The following is a 26006-nucleotide window of genomic DNA, read 5'->3' as shown; positions in this document are numbered from 1 at the left end:
CTTCCCAAAAACTTGCTGTTGACGCCGGGTTTGCTTTTGCTGTCAAAGTGCCATACATATGTCAATGCCACCAAGCATTTAGAGGGGTTGAAAGTAAATATAGGTTTATATGTGACGATGTTATGTCCCTTTCAAAGTCAGCCCATGTTGGGTGATAATAAGGCCAGGCCAGTGAAAAATCTGGCCACTCACCTCACTAAGCTTGGCTGTTGATAAACAAAATGAAGAATATTACCATACCAAACCATGAATACAGAACTGTAGTCCTTTCCGAATAATCTTTGAGGGGTTGCAACGTTTTGTGAAAAACGCGTGTTCAAGGATGTACTGGAAGTAAGTTGTGGTTTCGACATGTCCGGCTCTCTACTTGTGTTTTGACTTTGGTGACAAGGTCTCATTTCAGCAAGCAGAATTGCGTGAGTAGCTTAACACATTCTTGAAGTACTTCCCCTTTATCATAACTGTCGCTGGGCTAATGGTGTGCGATAAGCTTCTGCTTTTGTACCCCTTGTTTTTGACTTAGGTAGTTGCAGAACAAAATAAGGACAAAATGAAACACCCGCTACATCAAGGGTGTCACTAGTTTAAGCTTGCAGGCCGCATGGAGGAAAATCTATTCAGATCAATTTTATACTTTATAAAATCACCTCACAGGAGATTTTAAACTTGCCCGCAAATGTTTGACTGTTTGATTAGTTTAGGAAAAATAAGAGAGGCTTTTTTTTTTTTTTTTTGGAGGGGGCGGGTGAAATGTTGAGCAAGTCTCAAAAGCACTTTATGGTAATCTTCACTCAGTATCTTAATGGACCTGACTGGACTCAACGCAGCGCCGCTTTCGGGAAGCCACGGTCGGAGGTGTCGGGACTCTGCCGTCACTTGCAAGTTAACCCGGGGACCCCACCCCCACGGCCCTGTCGGCCATTGATAGCGGCCTCTGTAAAAACGACACGGCTCCGATCGCAGCCGGTCCAAATGAGCCCAAGTGTTACCGGTCCCGTTTGGGAGGAGGCTTGAAAGTGAGGACAATTCCCGGTCTCATGCTCCTCGTGTCACCCGCGCTTGGCGCCTGGGGGATGTGGAGGGCCGCTATCAGGAAGATAGACGTGACTTTCATCTTGTGAGAAAGAGGAATCACTCTGACTGAAATGTGTGGACGGGACAACAGATAGGTGATCTTCTTATCTCCAGTGCCAATACAACAAATAGTGGCCGCAGGGCTTTTTTAAGATCATAAGTAAACATAAACATAGGCAACAACCTACATCAGGGTCCTACAGAATGCAAATTGTCTCAATATCTTGAATATTTTGCAGGTCACTTGTGGTAAATCACAAATAGGTGATGTTGTTTTGGCAAGCAAAGGAGGTCATAACTGTATAAAACAGCTAGGTGGAATGCTAATGCGGCTTCTTGAAGTCGCTACAGAATTAGCGTTGCATTTTGCTAAATAACTATTATTTAAATTGATCAAATCAGAAATGAAAGTGTATCTCTACTTTTGGTGCATTTATTGTGAACCTGTCGTCCATTATAGTAGTAATAAAGTAGCTGTGTGTATGTGTGTGTATATATATATATATATATATATATATATATATATATATATATATATATATATATATATATATATATATATATATATATATATAATTTTTTTTTTCCTTACATAACCTTTAGCTGGGTAGAATTTGTGTGGTCATTTAAAAACAATGTCCTTAACTGTCGCTCACTCGCTATTCTCTCACGTGATCCAGGGCGGTGACGTCACACTGCAGCTCCTCGGTCGCGGCGAGACTCTCGCGAGACGGCGCCCGCCCTCTTCTCGAGCTGACGCCGAGCTGCGTCGGATGGTCCCGCCTCCCGGTCAGTCCTCCGCCTCCACCCCCTCCCCGCACGCAGCCACGCAGCCCTCCCTTCCCACGCCCCAAGTGCGCTGTGGGAGAGTGCCACTATAAAGTATATCCTCTCTCGGAGGAAGATAAGAAGCCCGAGACAGGAGGGGGATGAAGATGGCGGACGCCAAGCAGAAGAGGAACGAGCAGTTGAAGCGGTGGCTGGGCTCCGAGACGGACCTGGAGCCGCCGATTCTGAAGAAGAAGAAGACGAAGGTGAAGTTCGACGATGGCGCCGTGTTCCTGGCCGCCTGCTCCAGCGGCGACACGGAGGAGGTGCTGCGGATGCTCGACCGCGGCGCCGACATCAACTACGCCAACGTCGACGGGCTCACCGCCCTCCACCAGGTTGGTGCAAGGCGCGACCCGAGGCGATCGCCTCGTTCCGGGTCTGCCGATGTCCCTTGAACACCTGTCAAGTGGAAGCCCTTCTCCCGTTGTTTACCTACCGGGAGACCCGCGGCACGGCCGCGTAAGCTCCCCTGCTCCGTTCGCTCGTGTCTTCCATTCCACCCAGTGGTATTTACGCTCTTACCCGCGTTTGCGTTGCAACGTTAATGGATGTGCGCGTTGTTGTGGGCGTTTTTTGGTTTTGTTTAGCTTTTTGGATGCTACCCTACTTCATGGCCGTCAGCTCACACCAGGCAATAGCCCGAGTCAGTGGGCGCAGTCTAATTGCTGGTAATGCGGCTACCGTATTGCTTCGGTGCGATCTGTCATATTGTGTTTTCTCTTCCGCCCCTTGTGTGATTTTACGATCAGGCGGTCTAACTTTGCTTGGTGTTGTCAACGACTGACTGGTTTAATTTTACAAGTTGAAAATCAGCGTACCGTGGCTACGTGCTAGCGGCTAATGTCGGTTTGTTGATGGACCCTCCCGTTAGCAACAGCGGCATGTTGGCAAAATATACTATTGCGATCACGCGTACGTGAACCCGGATGCTTCATTTAGTGCGCTGTCGTTATTGTTAAAACAAATTCCACAGTCCTGCACTGGTTTGGTGGCGAATTGTGGCTCCGTTAGCGGGTAAATGCTAATGCAAATGCTATGTTAGCGCAATCGTGTAGCTCTAGTTAGCCACCATCGATTCCTTTGGATTTGGTCTTTGTTTGGAATACAGTGAAAGATCGGTCAAGTAAATGGGTGATCAAATGTTCTCCCCTCGCCTAATACGCCATTGAACGACTTTAAAATGTAAGCCTGTGCGTTTAAACCCCTTGACATGTCAGCATTCCCGAGCTAGCATCTTCCCCCGCTAGCGAGGCTAGCTGCCCTTGCAGTCACTTCAACGATGAGATGGCAGCTCTTTGGCCTGACGATTGTCACTAAGAATTGTCTTCTTTAACTAAACATGATCAAATACTGCATTTGTGTATCATGCGGTTGTCGCAGATTGTTAAAATCCTGCTGAACTGCGCTTATCAAGCGACCCTGTGCCACAAATTCAGGTCCCTCCTCCCAAGTGACTCTGTGATGTACACACATTTCAAGTTTCATCAAATTTTGCAACTTGTGCAGGCAAGAGCGTCTCCCACTGCCCATTGCCGTGTTTCTGATTGCCTCCTCTCCATTTGGGATATTTTTAGCTAAAATCTTGATGACAGCAGCTTTGTTGTTGATGTTTTAGCACATTTGTCCAGGTGCTAAAATTGCCTAGAGAGCAATGCGAGAATTCTGCTATCAAACCCATAGCTCATGCACAGATACGGAATGACGTCGCCTTCTTACTCACTTGCCTACTAAGCCCGTGTGTGTCATGTGCTTACCTTGCTCCATTTGTCAACACTTGTTCAGATTTTGAAAGAATCACGAGTAACTCAGTCATTATCACCTTTTATTAAAATGTGCAATTAATGCCTCCCTCCCTCCTCCTCGGCACAAAGATTGCGCGTGTCTTTTTTGGGTATGCCGACTCGCAAGAGAGCGCTGCCCACGGACGTCACCATCTCTGGAAAAGGGAAGCTGTGATGTGTATTTTGTGCACTAGGGCATGTGATGTTTGTGCAGTGTGGGCTTTTTAAGGAGCTAAGGTGGCACTGAGGGAATTTGCACCCGGGCCTGCTAATCACAGAAGCCAAGATGTTGACCTTAACTAGATCTTCATGAAAACGGCTAGCTCGCCTGGCGCGTGGCTCCGGGACGGGCGAGTTTAGTGGCATATCGCTCCCGAAAGCCGTTGACCGGGGCAGGGTTATAAATACCGCGGCTGCAAGTTTTCCCGACTGGGTTTCAAGCAATGAAGCTAACTTTGGCCATGACTAAGTCGGAGGCCGCGCTTTGTAGTGGAGGGCTCTGCGTAATCTGGCATTGGGATGGTGTCACCAGCCGCAGCAATGGATGCTTGTGTTTTTTGGACAGTGTAGATGGTTTGCGATAGTTGTCCTTTTAAGAGGGGGATTAAAAGCCCTCCGAAAGCTCGGCTCGAAAATTTGTTGCCCACAAATGCCCGTGGGTGTGTTTTTGTGTCGGCGTAGTTTCGGATGAAAACAACCAGGAGGTGGGCTCGAAGAAACGAATAGCGCGATGGCCGCTGGAAACGTTCCACGGCGTCCTCTTTGCTAAACTGGTCTCGGGAGCGTAGCATTCCGAGTGCCGTCGCCTCGGCCTCCGCATTCCTCACATGACACTATTTGGAAACCATGGCAAAGAGTGAGCGGCGCAGACATTCCTCAGCTGTCACCTCAACCCCCCCCCCCCCTCGGCCCGGCCTGTCCCCACACCGCTGAGCTCCATCAAGCCAATTAGCGTGAAGGTAACCGGGGCTTGTTGCGGCCTCTCTCAAGAAAAGCTCCACACTGGCCCACGCCGGAACTTTTGCTTTTCTCCAACCGGGCCAACGCGACTCGGGGCCCGACTCGCCGGTTCCGTTCGTCTGTGCGCTCCCGAGTCCGTGACTTTATCTAGAGCCGTTGCCAGGGCGACGACGACTGGAGCAGAGTGCGTTGGTGGATTTGCATGCGCTGAGTGGGAGTTGCATAACGGCGGGTGAGAGGGAAAGCGTTTGGCAGAGCTCAACGGCGGCCAGAAAATGAGTCAGGCTGGCGAGCGTGCTCGCCATAGAACCGGTGGGCGAACGCGGCGGCCCGCGTTGCGTCCAGTCGACTCGGCGCAGCAGTTGACCGTTTTCCAACTTCCCTGACAGATGACATCAGGGAAATGAATCCCAGATGACTGAAAAAAAGCGGAGAGAAAAATTCAAATGTAGCTGAAAAATGGCCCCTTTGCCTTTTTATGATCATTTTAATGTCAGCGATACATAGACACTCGTTAGTTATATTACTCTACCTTACGATGTCTTTCCAGGAATCTTCTGGCGGCCTCACTCATAAACATCTTAAGGTCCCAACACAAGGCGATACTTTCACATCTCCCATCTTGCCCTCACCTGTTTTGTGACTCCTATAAACAACTGCCAGACTCAAATTCTCTCAAGAGTTGCATACCTTGATGCTGACGTTTGTGTCGGAAGTCCCCCCCCCCCCCAAGATTGCGACTTGCGTTAGTTGAGGAATGAAGCTGAAGCAGAACCTTTTATGTTTTTATTTTGTTAAGTTTTATGTGGTTGCGCATTGTAATCGGTGAGGCCATTTTGATGCTGGAAATAACGCTGATGAGGTTTGCGCTCTATCGTCTGGTTTTGCTGAATTAAAAAAAAAAAACCTGCCTAGAGCTAACACTGCAAATGTGATTTCAAAGTGTTATCTGTCACAGCACTTTTTTCCGTCTTTTTCCATTTAAAAATAATTTGCGGTGTTTGGGGGTTCTTGACTGGAGAAAAATGTTTTGCAAAGTGGTCATTATTGAGAGGTGGTTTCAAGTATGAGCTTACTTCTTGAAGGTCATTGGTCAACGTTTTTCTGGGGTGTCAATGCTTTGTTGTGCGTATCGAGACGTTTCCTCTCTCATGAATTAAATTCTTTGTTTGAAAATTGAGGAGCTCAATAAGGTCCACCTCAATTATTTATGAACTACATTCAAGATGGCCTCTTATTTATTTATTTAATTGAAGTTAGACAGCTCTGCTAAAGATGGTCATTTTCATGTATTGCTGTTGTTGTTTTCAGTTTTTTTTTTTATAAGCTGTGTTTCTGGACATTATTACGCGGTCATAATTTTGATGCAATTAATCACACTGCATTAAACAGGAAATCAGGTCAACCGCAATCTGTGGCCCTTTAGAAAAAAGGGATTTCTCAGAGTACAAGTCTTTGACTTATATGCCCCTCGTAGAAAATATGGTAAAAAACTGGACTTGTAGTCTATGCTATATATGTATAAACGAATGGCAGGAGCGGGCATGTCGGGCAAATTCTGGTCCAGGAAGAGTGTTGCGACCCGGCGGCGCTGGGGTGACTAAGCGCATACATTCTCGCCTCTGTAATTGGCAGGTCTCTCCTTGTCACGCCGACCAAGCCCGTAATCATCCAGCAGGAAGTCCCTGTGATGTCGATGATGCGATGCCAGGTCGGCGGCGTCCGTGACTCGCCGCTGACGCTCACCTCGACGGGAACAAAGGGCGACGGTGTTATTTTTGAGCCCGTCGTAGTAGTTGGGGAGTATTCCGGAGGAGCGCGGTGGCGGCAGCTTGGAACTGGTTCATCCGGGGTCGCGAGGAGGAATTCCTCAGGGGGAGCAAACCTGCCGTCACACATTCGGGCAGACTTGACCCGGGCCCAAAATTCCAAGTCCGTTGTCCGCTTTTTGTGGGATGAATTGGGCTCATGGGCGCGCCCTGTGGCATCGCGTCTGCTCGTCCTCTTTCTCCCCAACAAAAATGACGGCCGCGGCGAGGGCTGCCTGCTTTGCTTTTTACGAGGCGCCCTGGAAGTGCAAACACCTGGACGGAGAGACGGCAAATTCCTCATTGTGGCAGCGCACGTGTCCATTTGTTGTAGGCCTTTAGCCCTGCCGGTCTCAAAATGGCTGCTTCCTGAGTTACAGCTGAGGCCGGACGATAAATAGAACGGATTCGTCGTTTTGAAAACCGACTTAAAAAATGGATGGAATCTCTCAAATCGATGTTTTGCACAAGTGCCACAATGCTAGGCTTTATTATTTCAATTGACGTTGGAATCATCCTGAATAGTAATATATCCATTTTCTTTGATCATTCTTGATCTGGGGTATCAAACTCATTTTTATTGTGGGTCACTGTGGTTATAGTTTCATTCAGAGGACCAGTATGACTGTAAAGTCTCATCAATTGTGTTTGTCACTTTTTTTTTTTTTTTAATTCAGAGGCCAGTAAAATCCTTTCCAAAGAGATATTGGGAACTAAAAATGACCCCTGATTAGGATTTTAACCGGTTTTAATAGAAGAAATAAACGTGACAAATATTTAGCTCAAGGTTTGATTTATTTAAGAAAAAAAGGTCTAGAAAATATCCAAACAAAAATGACAAATACTGATTTAAAGTCATTTTTCATGTAAACTTAACATTCATAGCTTGTGCATAATTTGCTTCAAGGGATCGGCCATTTATTTCACAATTTTTTGGCAGTAAAAGTTTAATATTTTGTCTAAAATTTGAATTATTTCATGAACAAAGAATGCCTTTTAAAAAGACATTTTCTACATTCTGTCAACCGAAAATTACATCATGTGCTCAAAGCTCAGGTAAAATATTTTTACCATTGAGCTAATTTTCAAATCCTTGACTTTAATAATGATAAATAAATGGAATTATTTTGAGGCACAACATTTGTTCAGAAATTTCCTGTTGATAAACAATAGGTGTGCATAGAACACATTGCCGTCAAGAGAATTTTTGACTTGATTTTCCCTGTAAGCTAGGCGCATTTTTCATCCATTCTGCATTCAAATTGGCGACTGCGCCTCTTTATTCACTGTAGTGTGTCAAATTCCAATGCGAAGAGGCGCCAAAGTGTTGCAAAACACGGAACGTGCAGTTTATTTATCAAAGGCTGTTGACAAGACGCGAGACTGAATTAATTTGCCCTGGTGCGCCTTTTGTGTTTTATGGAGCTTGAAGGCCGGGTCATCCAGTCCACCTAAATTGAATGTTAATTGACTGCTGAGTGAATAATTAATGAGCGCGCCCACGAGCAACTCTGCTCATTTGCATAAAGCGAGTCATATTAAGATTTATGAGGGACGGCGCACCTTTTGAGATGCGTTTCGGACTTTTTGCGAGGGTTTCAATCGGCAACGTTTACAATGGGAAGGAAGTTACCTCGCTTCCCGAACGTTCACGTGGAGGAGGTGTCGGCCAAACGACACGACGGCGGCTCTCCAGGATTCCTCGGCAGGCGATGGGAAGAGCAACAGGAAGTGGCTGTTTATTTGCCTGGTTTCCGCTTTGCTGAGGCTGCCTCCTTGCGCTCCCCTCTTGTCAAACGGCGACGTGCACGGACCCCGCATATTGCCTTGTAAATGGGGATCCGCTTGATAATATCTGCAGGCCCCTGCCCCCCCCTTGTGAGTCTCGCCGCCATTTTTTTTTAACCTCCCCCTTCCTCAATCCGGCTCCTCTTTTTCCACGGGAATCCCAGGTCCTTATATGGTCGTCATCAGTAGCAGCTAGAAGTCAGCGTGTGTGTGTGTGTGTTCCAAGTGAGCTCATCTAGTCGTGTGCAGGGACCCAGCTGGTGGCTCCGCAGCCCCCCCACCCAACCCCCCGTCCTCCCGAACCCGGCCAACGAGCAAGGCGCTCAATTCCAGCAACCTAACTTGAATTTTCTCATCTTTCTTTGATCTTGTCTGATGTTTCTCCATAGTGAGCGCGCGCGCCACCCCCTGTGTCCACAGAGGAATTCCTTTTGTGGAAGCGGGCGCGAGAGGCGGCGGATGACGAGAGCCGGCAGGCCCCGGGGCTAGGAGTAATACTTATCTGGGAATTTCTCCACTGGTATGCTAGTCCGGGGCTGAGAGAGGGCACTTTTGTGGTGGCCACTGTAGGCTGGAAGCACTTTTTGTGGTCCGAACAGTAAAACAAAAAAAGTGCTGTGAAATGCAATCCCTCAAGGCTGTTTGACCCTCAATTTGTTCCTAATTCGCATTGGAAATTGCCTCCAAGAAAAAGAATGCAAGGTTAATGTGCCTGCTTAAAAAAAAAAAAAAATATATATATATATATATATATATATATATATATATATATATATATATATATATATAGGTTGACTGTCAGAAAAACAAAAAGTCTACAAATGTGGTAAAAAATATCCATTTAACTTTTCAGTTTCCATGGATGGGAATTCTCATCTTTTAAAATAGTAATAATAAAATGCCCTTCATAATTTATTTTGTATAAAAGGACTCCCAAAAAATTTGAGAACCGCTGATCTAGAGCTTGCTTTTTCCGTTTACGCTTGGCACTAAAATAGTTCAAGGTAAATTATATTTGATTTAAATAAAAAAAAAAAAAAAGCTTCTAGATGTTCCTCAACACACTGGACGTTGCTTTCAGGGGCCATTGGAGCACAAGCACCTTTGACATGGCATTGGCTCATTTGAAAGAGAGAAGAAAAAAAAGATATCATCCTAACAAATTGGAAAGGAAATCACCTAGCCCAACTGTGTGGAATGACCTTTGCCATCCAAATTTCACACATGAAATCCCTGACAATTAACATGCGACCTTTCCAATGACTATATGGACCTTTTCCCATTGATGCGTTTGTCCATTAACCAATCAAACGGTGCATTCATTGATTGGGTCAGTGGGGCTTTGTCATGATTGTCTAGGTCAGGGGTGCCCAAGTCCGGTCCTCCAGAGCCCCTATGCAGCCTGTTTTCCATGATGCCAGGGTAAAATGAAAGAAGCGCAAAACCTGTATTAGAAATGTGAAAATGTCCCTTTTTTGGAAGAGGGAAAACTGCATAAGTTGAAGTCTGAAGTGTCTTTCTTTGCACGGGCCACCTTGCGCGCCTCTGGCGGCCTGGCACCGGCTAAACAGGTTTGAATGACAACGTGTTTGCTGCAGAGTGACTCACCGCAGATTTGAACGCTCCACTGTGTGCAGTCAAATGGCTTTTATCAATTTTCTAAGATGGCTTCGCACATCTTTGCTACTCCAAAATCACTTTCTTATAATGCCTTTTTTTTTTTTTGTCCTGGCCTCCCAAGGGATTAATAAAGTATAGTTGAATTGAATTGGATTCACGCACCTGTTCATATTTTTTCAAGTGTTTGGCTAAAGAAAGGTCATGTACTACAATTACTTTTTTGCGAAAGTAATGAATTACTTTAATACTTTGATAACTAAAGCAATTGATTACTTTGAATACTTTAGTAAATAAAATAATTTTCATTACCTAGAGTAATCTATTATTAATCTTAATTGATAACTATGCATTTATATGATATATAAATGATTAAAAAAAAAAGTGACGTCAGCACAGCTGTTTTTGGAGCAACACGTGGCAAGCTGGTTAATATGTTCTGCATGGAAGCCCTACTAATCCTATTACATCACTGCTCCCGTGTTGTTGTTGTTTTTTTTTCTTTTAATGGTTTTCATGCTTTGTTTTCCAACAGAAAAGAACGAGGCGAAATCAAAAGCAATCGTCCTCTCTTCTCTCTGAAAAGTCAACTCATGTTTGCATGCGTTCAGGCGCAATGGGTCCTCCAAGAGCCATCATAGTTTTTGATTTTTTTTTTTTTATTGTTGTCTACCTGCGGCAGAAGATGTTCCCTTGATGCGCGTGCACGCACGCATGCACAGTGAGATAAGCTGAGCGCAGATACTCGGCAGCCGTGGCCATCTACGGCCGTGTAAAGCAACCAAATTTGGACAAGGATCGCAGGCAGATAGACGTGTGCCCTGAACGTGAGGCCACTTGGTGTATGCGTGCGTGCGCGCGTGTAGAAATGCGTGTGTCTATCTGTTGTCAATGACTTAGTTGTCATAGCAACCCTAGCAGAGAGAGAGAGAGAGACAGTCCAGGCGCTGTGTTGAAGGATGGTGGGTGAGAGGGACATTTTATGAGTCCGCCGTGGTCATTGCTAGGGCAATGTAGCTATGAGTTTATTTGATAAATTGTGGCTTATCCATTTATCTCGGGGTTTTGAAGTTGTTGCTTCGGGACACTGATTGGTTGTCATAACCTGAAAGGAGTTCAGAAAACGGAAGAGCATGTGAGAGGTGTTGGTCAGATGAATGGTAAATGTAACTTTAAGAAATGCTATAATGGAAAATTTGATGAAGCAAGAGGTATTCTTGAGGCGTTTGCTTTGCAAGTTTAGCCTACCGTATCAATGCAAAGCACCCAGCTGCGACTGTAGCCGCAGCGAACGATAGCGACAAAGACGGTTACGTAGCGAGCCATTGCAAAGCTTGTACCCAAACTAAGTTTGAGAAAACATGTTTGAGCAAGTCAGAGATGGAAAGGCTGACAGATCAATCTTCCTTCAGTGATGTTGAATGAATTATTCTTTTAAGTTACTGTTTGTAGGACACGCCCTTCATTTTTTGGGGAAAAAAGCACGTCATGCTTCCACCTTACCCCAATTGAGGGCCGCTGCGCTAGATGACCAAAGGTCAAATGAAAAATTGTAGTTTTGGCTATTGGGCTGTGATACTTAGCGACTGATGTGGCGTATTTCCCGCCAGGCCTGCATCGACGACAACCCAGACATGGTGACCTTCCTGGTGACGCACGGGGCCAGCATCAACCAACCCGACAACGAAGGGTGGATCCCGCTCCACGCCGCCGCCTCCTGCGGGTACCTGGGCATCGCAGAGTGAGTGTCGCCCCGTTTGCTTCTTTTTGGAACCTTGCCATCTCATATGATTAGATCGGGGCCATTTACTCCTTTTTGGAGGACCCAAACCATGTTATCCAAAGCGAACATTCGGTTCCCGTTTCATGACCTCATTTGCTGTCGCCGTACAGCCAGCTCCACATTTAGCCACTCTTTTTGGAAACGGAGGGAGGGAAATTCAGTGCTTGCTCTCCTCATGCGGGGCCAAGTGGAAAGGAGAAGTGGAGCCCCGAGTGAAAGCAAAGGGTCAAGTCGCTGGTCAGGCTGGTGACTAATGGAGACATTGTGTCACAGGGGAAAAAGAAAAAGGCTTGTTTTCTTCTGACAAGCTAGCAAACAACAAGTTGGGACCACAAAGCGGCTAATGTCGCAAGGGGTCAAAGGCCAAAGTGTGGCCCGGTCATCTGTTTTGTGAATTTGAATGGGCAAGAGCCTGCGGACAATCGCAATGATTGGCTCGCTGGAAAGGATAAAATAATAAGTCGTTTTTATATTTATTTATATATATATTGAAGACACGCATAGTGTTTTTAGAGATATGGGGTATTATTTCTAAAGACACAGTAGGTAAAGTAATGCAATACTACATCAGTTAACTTCTTGTTTTGTGAGAATGAGAAATCTGAAGTACAATTGAATTAAATTTGACTGTACCTCTGATAATATTGTGGCTCTGCCCGCCCTTGTTACTTTTGCTGCACACCTTGTATTTCCAAGATTCTGTGTTGTCGTTTGACACATTCTGAACTCTTGTGTACACTTGTGGACTATTTAAATGTCATTCTGCATTTTGATAAGCACAAACAGCCTCGGGGTTGAAGTCAGAGCTGAAAAAAAAAAACAAACAAAAAAATAGTACCGCCTCATTCCCTCTGGCTGACATGTTTGAAAACGTGTGGTGGTGTTGTGACTGGCAGGTACCTGATCAGCCAGGGGGCCAGCGTGGGCGTGGTCAACAGCGAGGGCGAGACGCCGCTGGACATCGCAGAGGAGGAGGCCATGGAAGAGCTCCTGCAGAATGAGATCAACCGGCAAGGTACAAACGCGCCAAGTTAACCTGCCCTTTTTTTTTAATGTGGCTATTTTTAGGTGAACGGTTATCCACTTTAATGGCGCTGTTTCTAAAAGCGATGAGCACATCAGGATTAGGGGCCCCATCCAGTATGTCATGCATGTATGAGTTAGACTTGCTCACTTCTCAGTCACCTGCTTTTTTTTTCCCCTCGCTTACATAATAGCAAGTTCCCTGAAAAGTCACATCTTCTCTATTCCGGGCTTGTGATGATGAGTGTGCCCCTCGCTGCGTAAAGGCATGCTTGGAAAAGAACAATTCTAGCCATCAAACACTTTGGGAATGAGTGAGAATTCTGTTTTGCTAGTTTTTACATCGGTGCCAAAATGTTGGTGCATCTTGTAACATATAAAATACCCCAATTCGACCCCAAAATTAAGGGTGCATCTTTTACACATGTGCGTCTTATATTTGTGGAATTACGGTACTTAAATATCATCTCACAATTGTTACTGTTACGTCTATGTTGTTGAACTCACTTATCTGTCAAGGCCGTCTCATTCTAGTTACACAGAGATGTTGTATGTATGTTAGGTGAAAGGCTCTTTGTTCAGACAAAGCCAGGTGGTCAGTGACCAACAAAACGCTATACTGTCTGAATACGTATCTTCCTTTACAAGGGAATTGCTATTTACTAATGTAGGCAACCAAGAAATGCGCACCTTGACTTAAGGGTGCCCCGACGTCACTCGCCAGGCCCCGCCATTTATAGGCACACTGTTTTGTAGAGAATTGTTGGCCGGGCGGATTTGTCGTTATCATTCCGGGTGCTCAGGTAGAAAATGTGCGATGTAAAAGAAAGAAATGAATCTGCTCTGGACTGGCGCCAGTGCCTCTGATAGCTGGCGGTGTTCTTTGTGCAGTCCTACTTAGAGGCCATTAGGCTCCCTGCTTTTTATAGACGCTGTGTAGGCAATTTCCCAAGAGATCACGGGGACAACCCGCCAAGCCGGCACTCCATTCCCTGTCCCGTCTTCCGCCGTTGCTCGCTTGCAGGCTCGGAGCGGTTGCTGGTTATTGATGCCGGAAACTGCGTGGACTCGCTGTTGGATGGAATGGGCTTCCTTTACGTGGTGGCCCCTGGCTTGTTTTTCTCAACAGCTCACTGTTTTTGCGTAGTAACACTCAGCTGACACGCCGCTCGCGTTTTCCGCTGATTTAGTTTCGCGAGCGGGCCAGGTGTCTCGTGAGACAATGCAGGCCTGTTTGGTGTGTGGCGCCGACACATTGACCCACTTAACTGGCCGCTAACTCACTGTCACGTTGACACAAGGTTGGCTTGAAAATCGCAACGAGCCGTAAACACGAATCGGAGCTGACGGGGCCCGCCTTGTCGTTTTTGGTCTCGCGCAGGAGTGGACATCGAAGCGGCCCGCAAAGAGGAGGAGCGCGTCATGCTGCGCGACGCCCGACAGTGGGTCAACAGCGGCCAGATCCAGGACATCCGGCACGCCAAGTCCGGAGGAACGGCGCTTCATGTCGCCGCCGCCAAGGGCTACGTGGAGGTTTTAAAGTAAGCGCTCAGGACCGACACCTGGCCGGCTCTCTTGAGGCGTTAGCCACGCTGGACGACCGCAGCTGTGGGTCCATCTGGTCTGGGAAGCCAGCCAGGATGCTCCGCCATCCGCCCTCTCACATGGTCACTTTTGAGACAAGGATTCTTCTTCTGCTTTCGTCTTTTCCCTTCATTGCTCGCCACAGTGATTTAACTGCCTCCATCTAAGCCTAAATACTGAAAATCCTCCACCGTCTTTATATTCTCACTACGCGTAACAATGTCATCTGCATATGAGACACGGCTCCAAATATCAAATTGGCCTTGTCTTGCATTTGACTCCTTAAAGCAGTTTGCTGAAAGTGGAAGTCAACCTATATTTGCTCTTGATGATAATTTATTCAGTGTGCCACCATGAGTCTAAATGTGGCATATCATTCTTGCTGTGATTGTGAAATATGAACGAAAGCAGCAAAATTCAGCCATTTTTATGCATGACCAATCACAGCTCACTTGTTTTCTACACATTTGAAATGTAATCTTATCTTATACTAACGAGAGTTCCTTTTCTCGCAGGCTTTTAATCCAAGCAGGGTATGATGTAAATATTAAGGACTACGACGGCTGGACCCCTCTCCACGCGGCTGCACACTGGGGCAAAGAGGAAGCCTGCAGGATACTTGTGGAGAACCTTTGCGACATGGACGCCGTCAATAAAATGGTTTGTGTCCCTAACCACCTCCTTAGAATATAAACGTATCTTTTATCTTTTTTTAACTGCTGACTTTGCATCAGGGCCAGACGCCTTTTGACGTCTCGGACGAAGACGTTCTGGGATACCTGGAAGAGCTGCAAAAGAAACAGAATCTGGTGAGATTCATCCCCGCCCCCCTCCCACCAAGCGCTGCGGATCATCTGGTAAACTTCCAGCCTCATTTTAAGTCTGTGTTCCAGCTGATGAGTGAGAAGAAGGGTGACAAGAAGTCTCCTCTGATTGAAACCACCACCACTGGGGACAACAATCAGTCATTGAAGCCATTAAAGAGGTAATCAAATTCAGATCATTGGCGCATCCCAGTCACGCCGCGCCACTTTCTAATGCCGCTGAACCGCCGCAGCAAAGAAACTCTGCTGCTGGAGCCGGAGAAGAGCGCACCCCGGATCGAGACCCTGGAGCCCGAAAAGGTGGACGAGGAGGAGGAGGGCAAGAAAGACGAGTCCAGCTGCTCCAGCGAAGAGGAGGAGGAGGAAGATTCCGAGTCGGACAACGAAGAGAAGAGCAAACCTTCGGCATCGGTGGGCAATCGCGTGACGCCTGCCCCCAACAGAATCACCGTATCCCCCCCTACCAGTACCACCAACCAGCTAACCAGCCCCTCCTCGCCAACTAAAAAGGTACCGTGCGCCAAAGAGACCACCATTCTTATTAAAAAAAAAAAAAAAACGACTCTCGGAAGCTGGAGTTGAAGTGTTTTCGTGTGTCAGAAGCGACATTTTTGCATCATGCTAACATCTGCAGGCTCATGAGTTGCTTGCTATCAGAAGCTACAGCTGCTGCCCTCTGTTGGTAAAATGGACACATGGCAACCTCATGAGTCATTTCTCTGTTTTGATGATGACAAGACTCAATGCGTGAACTTTTATAGGGGTGTACGCCATTTTGCAACAGGATCTTGAACAGATGAATGTGTGGGAGTTTTTTTTGGCAGCTGCTCTTGGTCTACCTGAAGTGCTCTGGCGAGTGCATGCCTCCTCCTCCATCATCGCTAGTGAAAAATCCAAGGGCTGCTCTTATTTTCTTTCAGATGATTCGCTTTGTTGCTTTTTCTTGCAATGTTTTTTTTTTTTTAATCCTCCTTTGAAGTCTAGTAACCCACACGTGAATTTTGTATGGAAGAATTTGTCCCATTGACTCCATGTTTACCAATTGGCAGTCATGATTGTGTGGCGTTAGTAGACCTCATGCAAAACGTTTGTCCCCTCTTTGCTACAAAGTGTTTTTTTGTTTGTTTGTTTTTATTTTGCTGCTTGCCTCTCAACTTCCTCCCTTGTCTCTCCCTCTTTATTTCTCTTTCTTTCTGTCTGCGTCATCTGGCTCCGCGTCTTTGGTTGGCATTAGTTTGATTGCGCTGCCCCCCTCATGCCCACGGCGGAGCCTGGCTGTCCCGCATTGTGGCGTCAAGGCTTGCGCAAAACTGGCATTTGTCTAGTGCCCAAAAAAGCCACGGTGAGGCCAGTTTGCTCCCGAGTTTTCCTTTGGCTCATGCGCCTGTACTAAACGCCTGTGCTTATTAAACTGGAACTCACTCCTAATTGTGTTGTCACCGTGTTGGTGTGGCTCAGGAATATGGATGAGCACAATGACAATGAGGCCAAGATGAAAAAAGTATTTGCTGTAACACAAGAAACAACTTAAGTAGTATTGCTTGGAATTTCGAGGACACTCCACTTGACTTTTTTTTTTTCCACATTAACCTCAAGACTCGAGACTAAAAAATAAATAAAAAAAGAAAAAAAATAGATTTAATGCAGTGATATTTCCGCTCATCATTCCGTCAGAATCCAATGCCTGTATGTGACTTACCCCCACCTCTGTCATAACGTAACAGGCATGTCCCCAAAACGTCATTCTTTACCCGGATGACTTATTTTCTACTTCAAATTGTGATCAAATTTGCGTCTTTCTCGACAGGTGGCTACCCAACCCAGCGGCAAGGTCTCGTCAAAGGTGGAGGATGAGCGCAAGGACGAGTCGCCGGCGTCCTGGCGCCTGGGCCTGCGCAAGACGGGCAGCTACGGGGCGCTGGCCGAGATCACGGCCACCAAAGAGGCGCAACGGGAGAAGGACACCTCGGCGGGGGTGATGCGCTCCGCCTCCAGCCCGCGCCTCTCCTCGCCGCTGGACAACAAAGAAAAGGTCCGCACCCAAATGAATTTGCATCGACTGCACGTATCACTAACCGAAAGCTTCCGCAGGAGAAGGACAAGGGGACTCGGCTCGCCTACGTGGCGCCGACCATCCCCCGGAGGCTTGCCAGTACGTCGGACATAGACGAGAAGGAAAACAGGTGAAAAGAATGCAGAGGAAGGAAAAGAAGGGCGCGGCGGACGTATCCGCGTGCGAAAGTTAAGCAAGTGCGGCACGCGCGCCTCCGCAGGGACTCCAGCGCGCTGAGCCGGAGCGGCTCGTACACCCGGCGGCGGTGGGACGACGAGCAAAAGAATAGCGAAGGAACCGCCTCCACCAACAGAACCTCCAGCTACCAGCGAAGGTTAGCCAGCAGCCAAAAAACAAAAGCTAGAGCTGCCACTTGCTTTTCGTGCCTATTTTGCCAAGGTCATCATGTCATGCTTTCCTGGGCAAAGTCGCTGGCTGCATGACAGATGTTGCATTCACGTCGCATTGAGGGAAAAGTTGTTCGCCGCTGACTCACGCACTCTCAAGTGGGAATAGAGAAAGATACAATATTTTATTTGCACTACACTTAAAAAAATATATATATATCCCATTGAATTAAATGGAGGCAACCGATTACAAGCAATATTAATAGAATTTTAATTAAAAATGATCCATTTATACGAGTTAGCTTTGAATGGAAAACAAAAGGGAATCAACACAGTGAGTTTCTGAAAACTAAACGGTCTAATTGTGTAATTTGTACTAATAAAAATCATTTACATCCAATGTAATGAATATTTACTCAATATTAAGCAGTGAAGTTTAATTTATAATGATGATTCATAATGGTTGTAATCTCATTTTATTTGAATCCGTGTGATTTGTTTACTTTTTTAACATAACCAGTATTTTGTTCTGATACTAATTTTCGAAATGAAGTACAACTGAATAGGGTCAAAGCGTAAGTTTATTGAACATCTTTTCAGATTTGCGTGTCTGTTTTCCCGACCAAAAACGCAGGTGTCTTCAAAAGCGAAATCTATCCATACCTATTTGAACATAACAAATCTTTCCAGTGGCAGCCTCAAATTAAGCTTAGTCTTCCTTTTTAAATAACTGTGTGACATGAATGCAACACGACTTTATTTTAGACAATAGATGTTGATATATGTGTGTGTCTGCGTTTTCCACGGCTAACACGCTTCTTCCACCCGCCTGCTCGCCCCCCCCCCGCCAGCACGTCCCACACGCTAGCGCTAGGGCGGAGCGGCAGCACGCGGGACGTGCCGGCCAAGTCTTCGTCCACCTCCAACTTGGACCCTAACACCTGTAACACTAAACCCTGGCAGCCGCCCACCTCCCATTACCAGTCATACAGCATTTACCGCAGGTACACCCATATCACCGTCCCACAATGCAACTCTCCCACCACTTGCGCTATTAACAGCAGTCCTTTGCTTCTTGTTGTTTTTCACACCTCAACACAAATAGCATCAATAAATACTTGCGCAGTTACTTAAGCAGAAATGTTAAAAAAAAAAAATGCAGTCATTGTCGGTGACACCCACTTTTTTTTAATGTTTTATGATAGTATTGTTAATGTTTTTTTGATAAATAGTAATGTTGTGCTTGTACTATTTTGGACAAAAAAAAAAAATCTGAAGCGGTTGTTTTAAAGTTCTAAAAATATATAACTTGGCTCCCAACTGATTCAATCAAGAATCGAGTTTGAGTTTGTCCATAATGTCGCACGTTTTTCCACGCACGCCGCAGCGGCTCTTTTGGCAGACGAAGCGACGACTTGAGCTCCTCGACGACCGCCGGCACCCCCGCCTCGGCCGCCACCTCCTCCGCAACCACAACCACCTCCTCATCATCGGTTACCTCGCCCACGGGCCACCGCGGCCTCCTCTCCGGCCCGGGCTCCGCCTCCACTCGCACTGGTTCCACCAGTCTCACCAGCAGGTGGGCTTGACAGCGCATTCATCATCTCTTGAAGCTTCGTTTCATAAAAACGGGTTTGTTAGATGTGCGTCAACACTCTTGCTCCCAACAGGTACTGGTCAGAGGAGAGTGCGGAGAGGGAAAAGGACAAGGAGCGGGAGTCGGCTGCGGTCATCCCGACCATAAACACTGGCTCCACCACCACCACAACCGTCAGCTCCACCACGGGCACGGGTCCTGAACGGCGCAGGTGAACAATATGCCCCCAGAATCGAGACGGTAGTAATACAGTCAGAATTTGAATATTGCCTTTACTTCAAACACAAATTTTTAGGTCATACCTGACACCCGTGCGAGACGAGGAGTCTGAATCCCAGAGGAAAGCGCGTTCCCGACAGGCTCGCCAGTCTAGACGGTCCACCCAGGTGTGTCTCCTCAAAAAAAAATAAAAACAGAGAAGCAGGAAGTAATATTTTTCCCGGCAGGGCGTCACGCTGACCGACCTGCAAGAGGCGGAGAAGACCATCAGCCGGAGTCGCACCCCAAAGAGCCGCGAGGAGGAGAAGCAGGACAAGGAGAAGCAGGAAGAGAAGGACTACGAATCCAAGGAGGACGATTACAGACCAAAGTACCGCAGCTTTGAAGACGTACGTCGGGCACTCGCCTCACATTGACCCGTCTGTCACGTTTTAACATTTCACCGGACCTTTGCCCCCTCTTGTCGCGAGCAGCGCTACCGCACCTCCTCCAGCGGCTCGTCCTCCGTTTCCACGCTCAGCACCGCCTCTGCCCCGTCGTACTCCAGTACCGCACTGACCTCCAGCTCCGCCTGCCTCAACAGGCCCACCAGCCTGACGGGCATCACATCCTCCTACGGCCGTGCCTCCAGAGACACGGAGAAAGGTGAAATAACCGCGCCGTCCTCTGCGTTTGCCGTTCCTCACCACAATTCTCTTTGCGCCGTTCCGGAACCGTGATAAGCGACGCTCCATTTAGGTTTTTTGTGGAAACCATTACAATGTGATTGGTAGCTCCCTTTAGAGAGAATGACTACCGTAATTCACCAAATATAGGACGTGCATTTGTATAGGATACACCCTTAATTTTATGTAGGGCACGCCAACAGAGTAAAAACTATGGCAAAAGATATGTTCCTATCGCTTTAGAAGCGGACAAAAAGGAAGAAGAGAAGGAAGGCGACGACAAGTCTCAGCCTCGCTCCATCCGGGATCGCAGGCGGCCCCGCGAGAAGCGACGCTCCACCGGCGTCTCCTTTTGGACCCAAGACGTAAGTCTTCAATCGGCTCCTTCCGTCTGTAATAAAGCCGACTTTTTCGCGGCATCACCTGTGCCGTCGTCATCGTGGTTGCAGGGTGACGACAATGACCCCGAGCAGCAGTCCGACTCTGAAGGCAGCGTCAAGGGAGAGGTGCAGGTAACGGACATAAATTAGCGTCGCCTCATTTTGATAATGATTTGACTTTATGATGTAAAGCGTTTTTGGGTGTCCAGAAGGGCGCTGAAAAATAAAATGCATATTTAGAATGATTATTTGGATCTTTAACATGTGCTTTGTGGATCCTTTCAGGTGGACAGGTTGTCAAGGTGAGTACGTTGGCTCATATTTGTTTAGCGCGAGCGGGCGGGCGCCCTTTGACATTGGCCCGACTCGCAGAAACGACAGCGGCACCACGGCGTCCTCCCTGGACCGCAACGACTCTCTGCTCAGCCGCAGTTACGGCGAAAGTCGGAGGACGTACTCCAGCCGGCTGGACAGAGACGACGCCACCGACTACAAGAAGGTGGGTCGGCGGCGGTGTTGCGGCTCCGCCTCCCGGCTAAACGGCGCGCTTTCCGCTTCAGCTCTACGAGCAGATCTTAGCAGAGAACGAGAAGCTGAAGGCGCAGTTACGCGACGCCGACCTGGAGCTGGCCGACTTGAAGCTGCAACTGGAGAAAGCCACGCAGGTCCTCGGTCGTCTCCGTCTTCATCCTCAACGTCCGCCCTCAATTCCTGACTCCACCCCTCCCGTTTTTGTCTTGGCAGAGGCAGGAACGCTACGCCGACAGGTCGCAGCTTGAGATGGAGAAAAGGGTACGTAGGATTCAAGCCGCTCGAAACATCTCGCGTCTCTCATGTTGCTGACATATGGAATAAAAAAAAGCAGCGCCGAATCTTACTAGGTGACCTTCACTTTTCGCGCGGGTCCTGGGTCCCAATTAACAGTGAAAAAACGAATAGTACTTTATTCAAATTTTTGCAATGAATTATGAAGCAAATATAAGGTAAAATTCAGGAAATATATAGGAACATTTTGATTACATTTCTATTTCATAAACGAAGCGGAGGAATTCATTTCAGCAGTGGGCAAAATGGCAGCCCTATTTGTCTACAATTGCCGAAAAACCATGTCCCTCAGTTTTTGCGCAAAGATGAAAACTCTTCAGCAAAAAAACAAAATCAAAACTAAAGTCTCAATTATTTAGTTAAATGTCCTTCTGCGCAATGATTCACTTGTTTACTGCAAGTAGTCAAGAAAGAACGGGGTTAAATATGACTGACATCTTTAATTATTGAGTTCTTCAAATATTTGACAGCTGATTATCTTTTGAATACATCTCAAGGTAACGAGCAGGCCTCAGTATCATCTGGGTATGAAATCAAGCCGACGTGACCTTTTTTTTTTTTTCTGCTGTCCCCCTTAGCAGCGCACCACCACCGCCACTTTTTCTCGGTCCCCCACTTGTCCGTTCGTCAACACGTCTTATATACATGTCTCCATACGTGTGTGTCGAGAACAGTGCATGTGTTTTTCATGCCGCCGGGTTGACGCGGTCCTCGGCCGCCGGGGAAAGGACACCCGGTCCACGTGTTGGTCACAGAGTGTGTTTGCGCGTGCGTGTGGATGGCTGATTGCTTGTAGACGCCTCACATCATCTGGCAGACAGCCCACGCTTTGCCGCCGCCACCCCGCTCACAAAAATAACTCGTCTTTGTCGTCCGCCCAACAGGAAAGACGAGCTCTCGAAAGGAAAATTTCTGAGATGGAGGAGGAACTCAAGGTAGACGCACACACACACATACGACAGATTGATGCTGGGCTATCTGATGAAGCTATTAGCATTTGCTAATTATACTGGGGATGGGACAAAACACAATTTTCATATTTTTAGTTATTTATGGTTATAAATATTGTTCATTGAGACCCACAGAAGACGCATTCAACTCAGCCCGATGCCTTCAAAAGTGATCCGTAGCAACAGCAACCGTGTCCGCATCAAAGTGTGTAGTTTTGATGTCCCCACATCTTTGTGTTATGTACATCAGACTCCACAGAGGAGGAACAGGGTGACAGTTTTTGGTCCACCAATCACCATGCTGCACTTTGTGTAGCGCCGCCCACAGAGGGGTTCCAAAAAGCGGAGTGGATCACTTGTTTTGGTGGCCTTCGAAGGGAAGACGTGGGGATTTCTGATCAGTTTTGTTACAAGCCACCAGGGGGCCTCGTGGCGTTTAAGTCGACCATATTTGGATGTCCTTCTTTGTCGGGGGCGGGCTTTGATGTGTATCGTGCATAGTTAAAGCGAGTCCAAAATCCGTCCTCCGTTTGCTAACAAATCTTCCTTTTGTGTTTGTGGCTTGATCCTTTTCTGAATGTGCCGCTCCCTCCCTCTTTTCTTTTCTTTTCTTCCTCCTTGTTGTCCGCCACCTACGTTGTGGCTCCGCTGCCGTGTGTGGCTCCTCCCCCTGCAGAACCTCCCCCAGGTAAAGCAGGTTCAGACTCTGCGTCAGGTTAAGGAGCGGCTGCAGGCCGAGAACCGGGCGCTGGCCCGCGTGGTGGCCAAGCTCTCGCAGGCCGCCTGCCCGCCGTCGACCTCTAAAAGCTTCTTTTCGCCCCCTTCCCCTCCCGCTCCCGCAATCCCTTCACGCCCCGCCCCCGCCCACAGGTGCCCGACTGCTTTGCGCCTCCCGTCCCCGTTTGCTTTGCGGGCACGTTCGCCGCGCACGTTCGGTGCGCGCGACGTGCGCGCAAAGGAAGATCAAAATCTTTGAAGTGTTTTTGGCTTGCATGGTGGCGAGAAACCCGAAAATGTATTCTTATTCTTATTTATTTATTTTGGTGCGGGATAATGGTTTGATTGCCACTTGGTAAACTTGTGATGTTTGGAGCTAAGGCGTCGTCGCTGCAAACATCCAACCTAGGAACCGTGACACTATATTTGCAAAAGTGTCGGGACGCAATCACCTGGGGAACGGTCTGAAGCTGCCGCATTTCTCATTGGCTGCTGTGAAATGCACAAATGGGGCTACGGGACCACATCAGTTGTTTTCAAAGTTCCTTACCCTATAGCAGGGTTCCCCAAGCTTTTTATCACGACGGACCTTTTTAAGATTTTTTTTTTGTGGTCTGTGAAATCATCAGTTGTCACAGTTTGTGTTCGTCACGCCTTATTTTGGAATCAGATTCTGAAATCGGAAACAAACTAAAAAGCCCCCGAAATTTTTGCAAATATGGTATTTTAGCGAGAAATTTGACATCAAATCAGCATTTTGCGGGCTGCATAAAATGATGTGACGGGTGGGATCTGACCCCGGGGCCTTGAGTTTGATACCTGTGTACTAACATATAACAAAGGAAATTGCTAACAAGCTAAGCGCACACTAGCGCTATATAACATGCTAACATTAGCTAGCATGATATCCACAGTCACAAGGTATTGGACCAACAAACTCATTTTAGGAAGACGGCGCCAAAAAACAAAGATTAAGCCAAACAAAGCACAAATGAATGAACCTGGACGAAATGTTTTTTGGACTTCAGACCACCAGTGTAATATTATCTGTAGATTGCTAACCCTTTGTCTCCATGCGTCCCAATACGTTTGCCCACACAGCGTCACGTGATCTAGTGCGATCAATTGTATTTGCTGTGGCGTCCATCTTGACTTGGGTCCAAGTTGCAGTCTGGACCGCTTTTTTGAATGCATGGATTTTGAGTTTTTGGGGGGGGGCTGAATTGCTGTGTACGTCAGTGAGTGTTTGCACTAAATGCATCTAAGTGCTTTTCTTTTTTTGTTTTGTTTTGTTTTTTTGTTTTTTTTGTTCCCAGACCCTCCCCGACTTGAAAGCGGACAACCAGAGGCTAAAGGACGAGAACGGCGCGCTCATTCGAGTCATTAGCAAGCTTTCCAAGTAGAGCCGCCCGGCACCGAGACCATCACAATTATCATCACCAACACTCCCTCTTTAGCCCCCTCTGCCAGTGACTAATGGAATTGCACATTTAGATAGCATCGCAAGACTTTTTTTTTTCTTCCCCTCCCTCATCCCTTCTGTTTACAAGCCCGACGTCTATTTAACCAGTAAGCCTTAGTTGTACATAAAGAGGACCGCTCTTGAGGAACAATTATTATTATTATTATTAATTATTATTATTACTACTACTACGACACCTGATTTTATTCGTGCCACGCCGCCTTTTACTTCCTCCTGTGTTGTAAGTGTGCTGTGCCCTCTTGCTCCCTTCCCCCAAGAAGTGCCACTTTGTGTTTTCTTTTTTTTTTTCTTTTTTTTTTTTGAAAGCCACACGCGTGCACTCACACACTCATTACCACCTCCCTCCCTGTTTTCATTTTTACCTCCGAGAGGGAAAAGAAACAGAAATAAGAAAAAAAAATAAAAAATCTCGAGGCGGACCAGGTGGAATTTAAGCTTTCACTGAATGTGCAATATGCATTTTTTTGTTGTTGTTGTTTTACGCTTTAATGACATCACTTGGTTAGTCGGATGTGTCACTCTTCTTCCACTTTCCATCGGGGTTTTTTTTTGTTTGTTTTTGGCTTGTAGTGTTAGTCGGTTTATACTCTGTATTTGTCACCTTGTTTTAGGAGGTACTGAGTGAAGCTGTGTGTAAATACATATATATATATCATTCATATATATGTATCTATACACAAGGCTGTATGTATGTTTGTTTGAGAGCAGCACACGCTGAGTCTGTTACTATTAAAAGTATACCAATTCCACACAGGACAAGCAGGTGTCTTTTTCTTTCTTTTTTTTTTTTTAATTTAGATAAAAAGTTTCAGGTTTTGAAGTGGGACTGCAAACAGTCAACCTCTGTCAGTTTTCCCCCCCTCAAAGAAAGTTTGTGTTCACTAACTTGGGTTGTGTTGTTTTGTGTTTTTAAAAGCTGTAGTATTATTTCCAACGAATCTTAGCCTCATTTTTACAAAAAGTCTGTGCCGCAAGTCCAAAACAAATGGTTGAAATATTTCATGCCAACTTTTATGCATTTCAGTGGCCTTTTTTGTTTTTAATTTTGCCTATTTTAGTCCAAGAAGGAAAATACGTTTCTTCAAATAAATCGATAAGAATGATAATCTACCCTGGTTAAGTTTTGTTTTGTTCCTTTTTTTGTTGTTGTTTTGTTTTTTTTCTTGTATAATAGGTGTGTGGCTTAATACATGAAAGCTGTGCTGTGACTACCAACCACTGAAGAGTTCATTAAAAATAAAATTGTACATTGGTAAGTTCACATGTCCTGCTTATTTTTTAATGTAACTTTAAATGTGGAATGTGTAATTACCGTTGCAGTACTGCGTTGTGCTCACAGGAGGGCGACATTTTATCGGCTATGTTTTTATTATTTTTGAATACACTTAGCAGAAGTGATAAACTTTGACAAATCCGACGCCTAAAACTAATCAGACAACCATTAAAAAGTGGCATATTAACACTTCTGCGTCGGTAAATAGTCAAAATTCCTTACATTGTGTCGCAATCCATGATTAACGCACAAAGTGCGCTTGAAAAACAGCAATTATTATTGAGAATCATGAGTCACTGAAATATAATGATTAGCTGTGTGTTAACTGGCAAGCGTGGGAGCGGTGCCTTTGTAGTGGCTCGGCCCAAATGATTCAAAACATTCCTTTCACACGGCTTACTTAAATATAATCGTGATAGTTGAC

General features: G+C 46.4%; 1 protein-coding gene across 3 annotated transcripts in view; it reads left to right on the top strand.

Annotated features, from left to right (window-relative positions):
- Nucleotides 1-25565, top strand: part of ppp1r12a (protein phosphatase 1, regulatory subunit 12A) — a 32636-nt gene extending 7071 nt beyond the window's left edge. Inside the window, exons 3-29 of one of the 3 annotated variants that reach the window (XM_088406850.1) lie at nt 1755-1863; nt 1979-2240; nt 11470-11600; nt 12539-12657; nt 14047-14206; nt 14765-14909; nt 14984-15058; nt 15143-15234; nt 15307-15583; nt 16881-17105; nt 17165-17256; nt 17347-17460; nt 18325-18477; nt 18861-19052; nt 19144-19281; nt 19366-19456; nt 19517-19678; nt 19763-19934; nt 20198-20319; nt 20404-20466; nt 20620-20636; nt 20707-20833; nt 20895-20999; nt 21079-21126; nt 21657-21684; nt 22044-22094; nt 24143-25565. In XM_088406850.1, the coding sequence (XP_088262976.1) occupies nt 2004-2240; nt 11470-11600; nt 12539-12657; nt 14047-14206; nt 14765-14909; nt 14984-15058; nt 15143-15234; nt 15307-15583; nt 16881-17105; nt 17165-17256; nt 17347-17460; nt 18325-18477; nt 18861-19052; nt 19144-19281; nt 19366-19456; nt 19517-19678; nt 19763-19934; nt 20198-20319; nt 20404-20466; nt 20620-20636; nt 20707-20833; nt 20895-20999; nt 21079-21126; nt 21657-21684; nt 22044-22075 (3117 nt within the window). In that variant the 5' untranslated portion in view covers nt 1755-1863; nt 1979-2003 and the 3' untranslated portion in view covers nt 22076-22094; nt 24143-25565. The remainder of the gene's footprint in view (nt 1-1754; nt 1864-1978; nt 2241-11469; nt 11601-12538; nt 12658-14046; nt 14207-14764; nt 14910-14983; nt 15059-15142; nt 15235-15306; nt 15584-16880; nt 17106-17164; nt 17257-17346; nt 17461-18324; nt 18478-18860; nt 19053-19143; nt 19282-19365; nt 19457-19516; nt 19679-19762; nt 19935-20197; nt 20320-20403; nt 20467-20619; nt 20637-20706; nt 20834-20894; nt 21000-21078; nt 21127-21656; nt 21685-22043; nt 22095-24142) is intronic. The other 2 variants (XM_088406849.1, XM_088406851.1) reach the window with 2 other exon arrangements.
- The last annotated feature ends 441 nt before the right edge of the window (nt 25566-26006 follow it).

Source organism: Hippichthys cyanospilos, chromosome 22, assembly GCF_059441005.1.
Source record: "Hippichthys cyanospilos isolate Australia breed blue-spotted pipefish chromosome 22, RoL_Hcya_1.0, whole genome shotgun sequence".
Lineage (NCBI taxonomy): Eukaryota > Metazoa > Chordata > Actinopteri > Syngnathiformes > Syngnathidae > Hippichthys > Hippichthys cyanospilos.
Note: the sequence above shows the minus strand (reverse complement) of the source record. Positions and strands in the feature narration are given on the sequence as shown.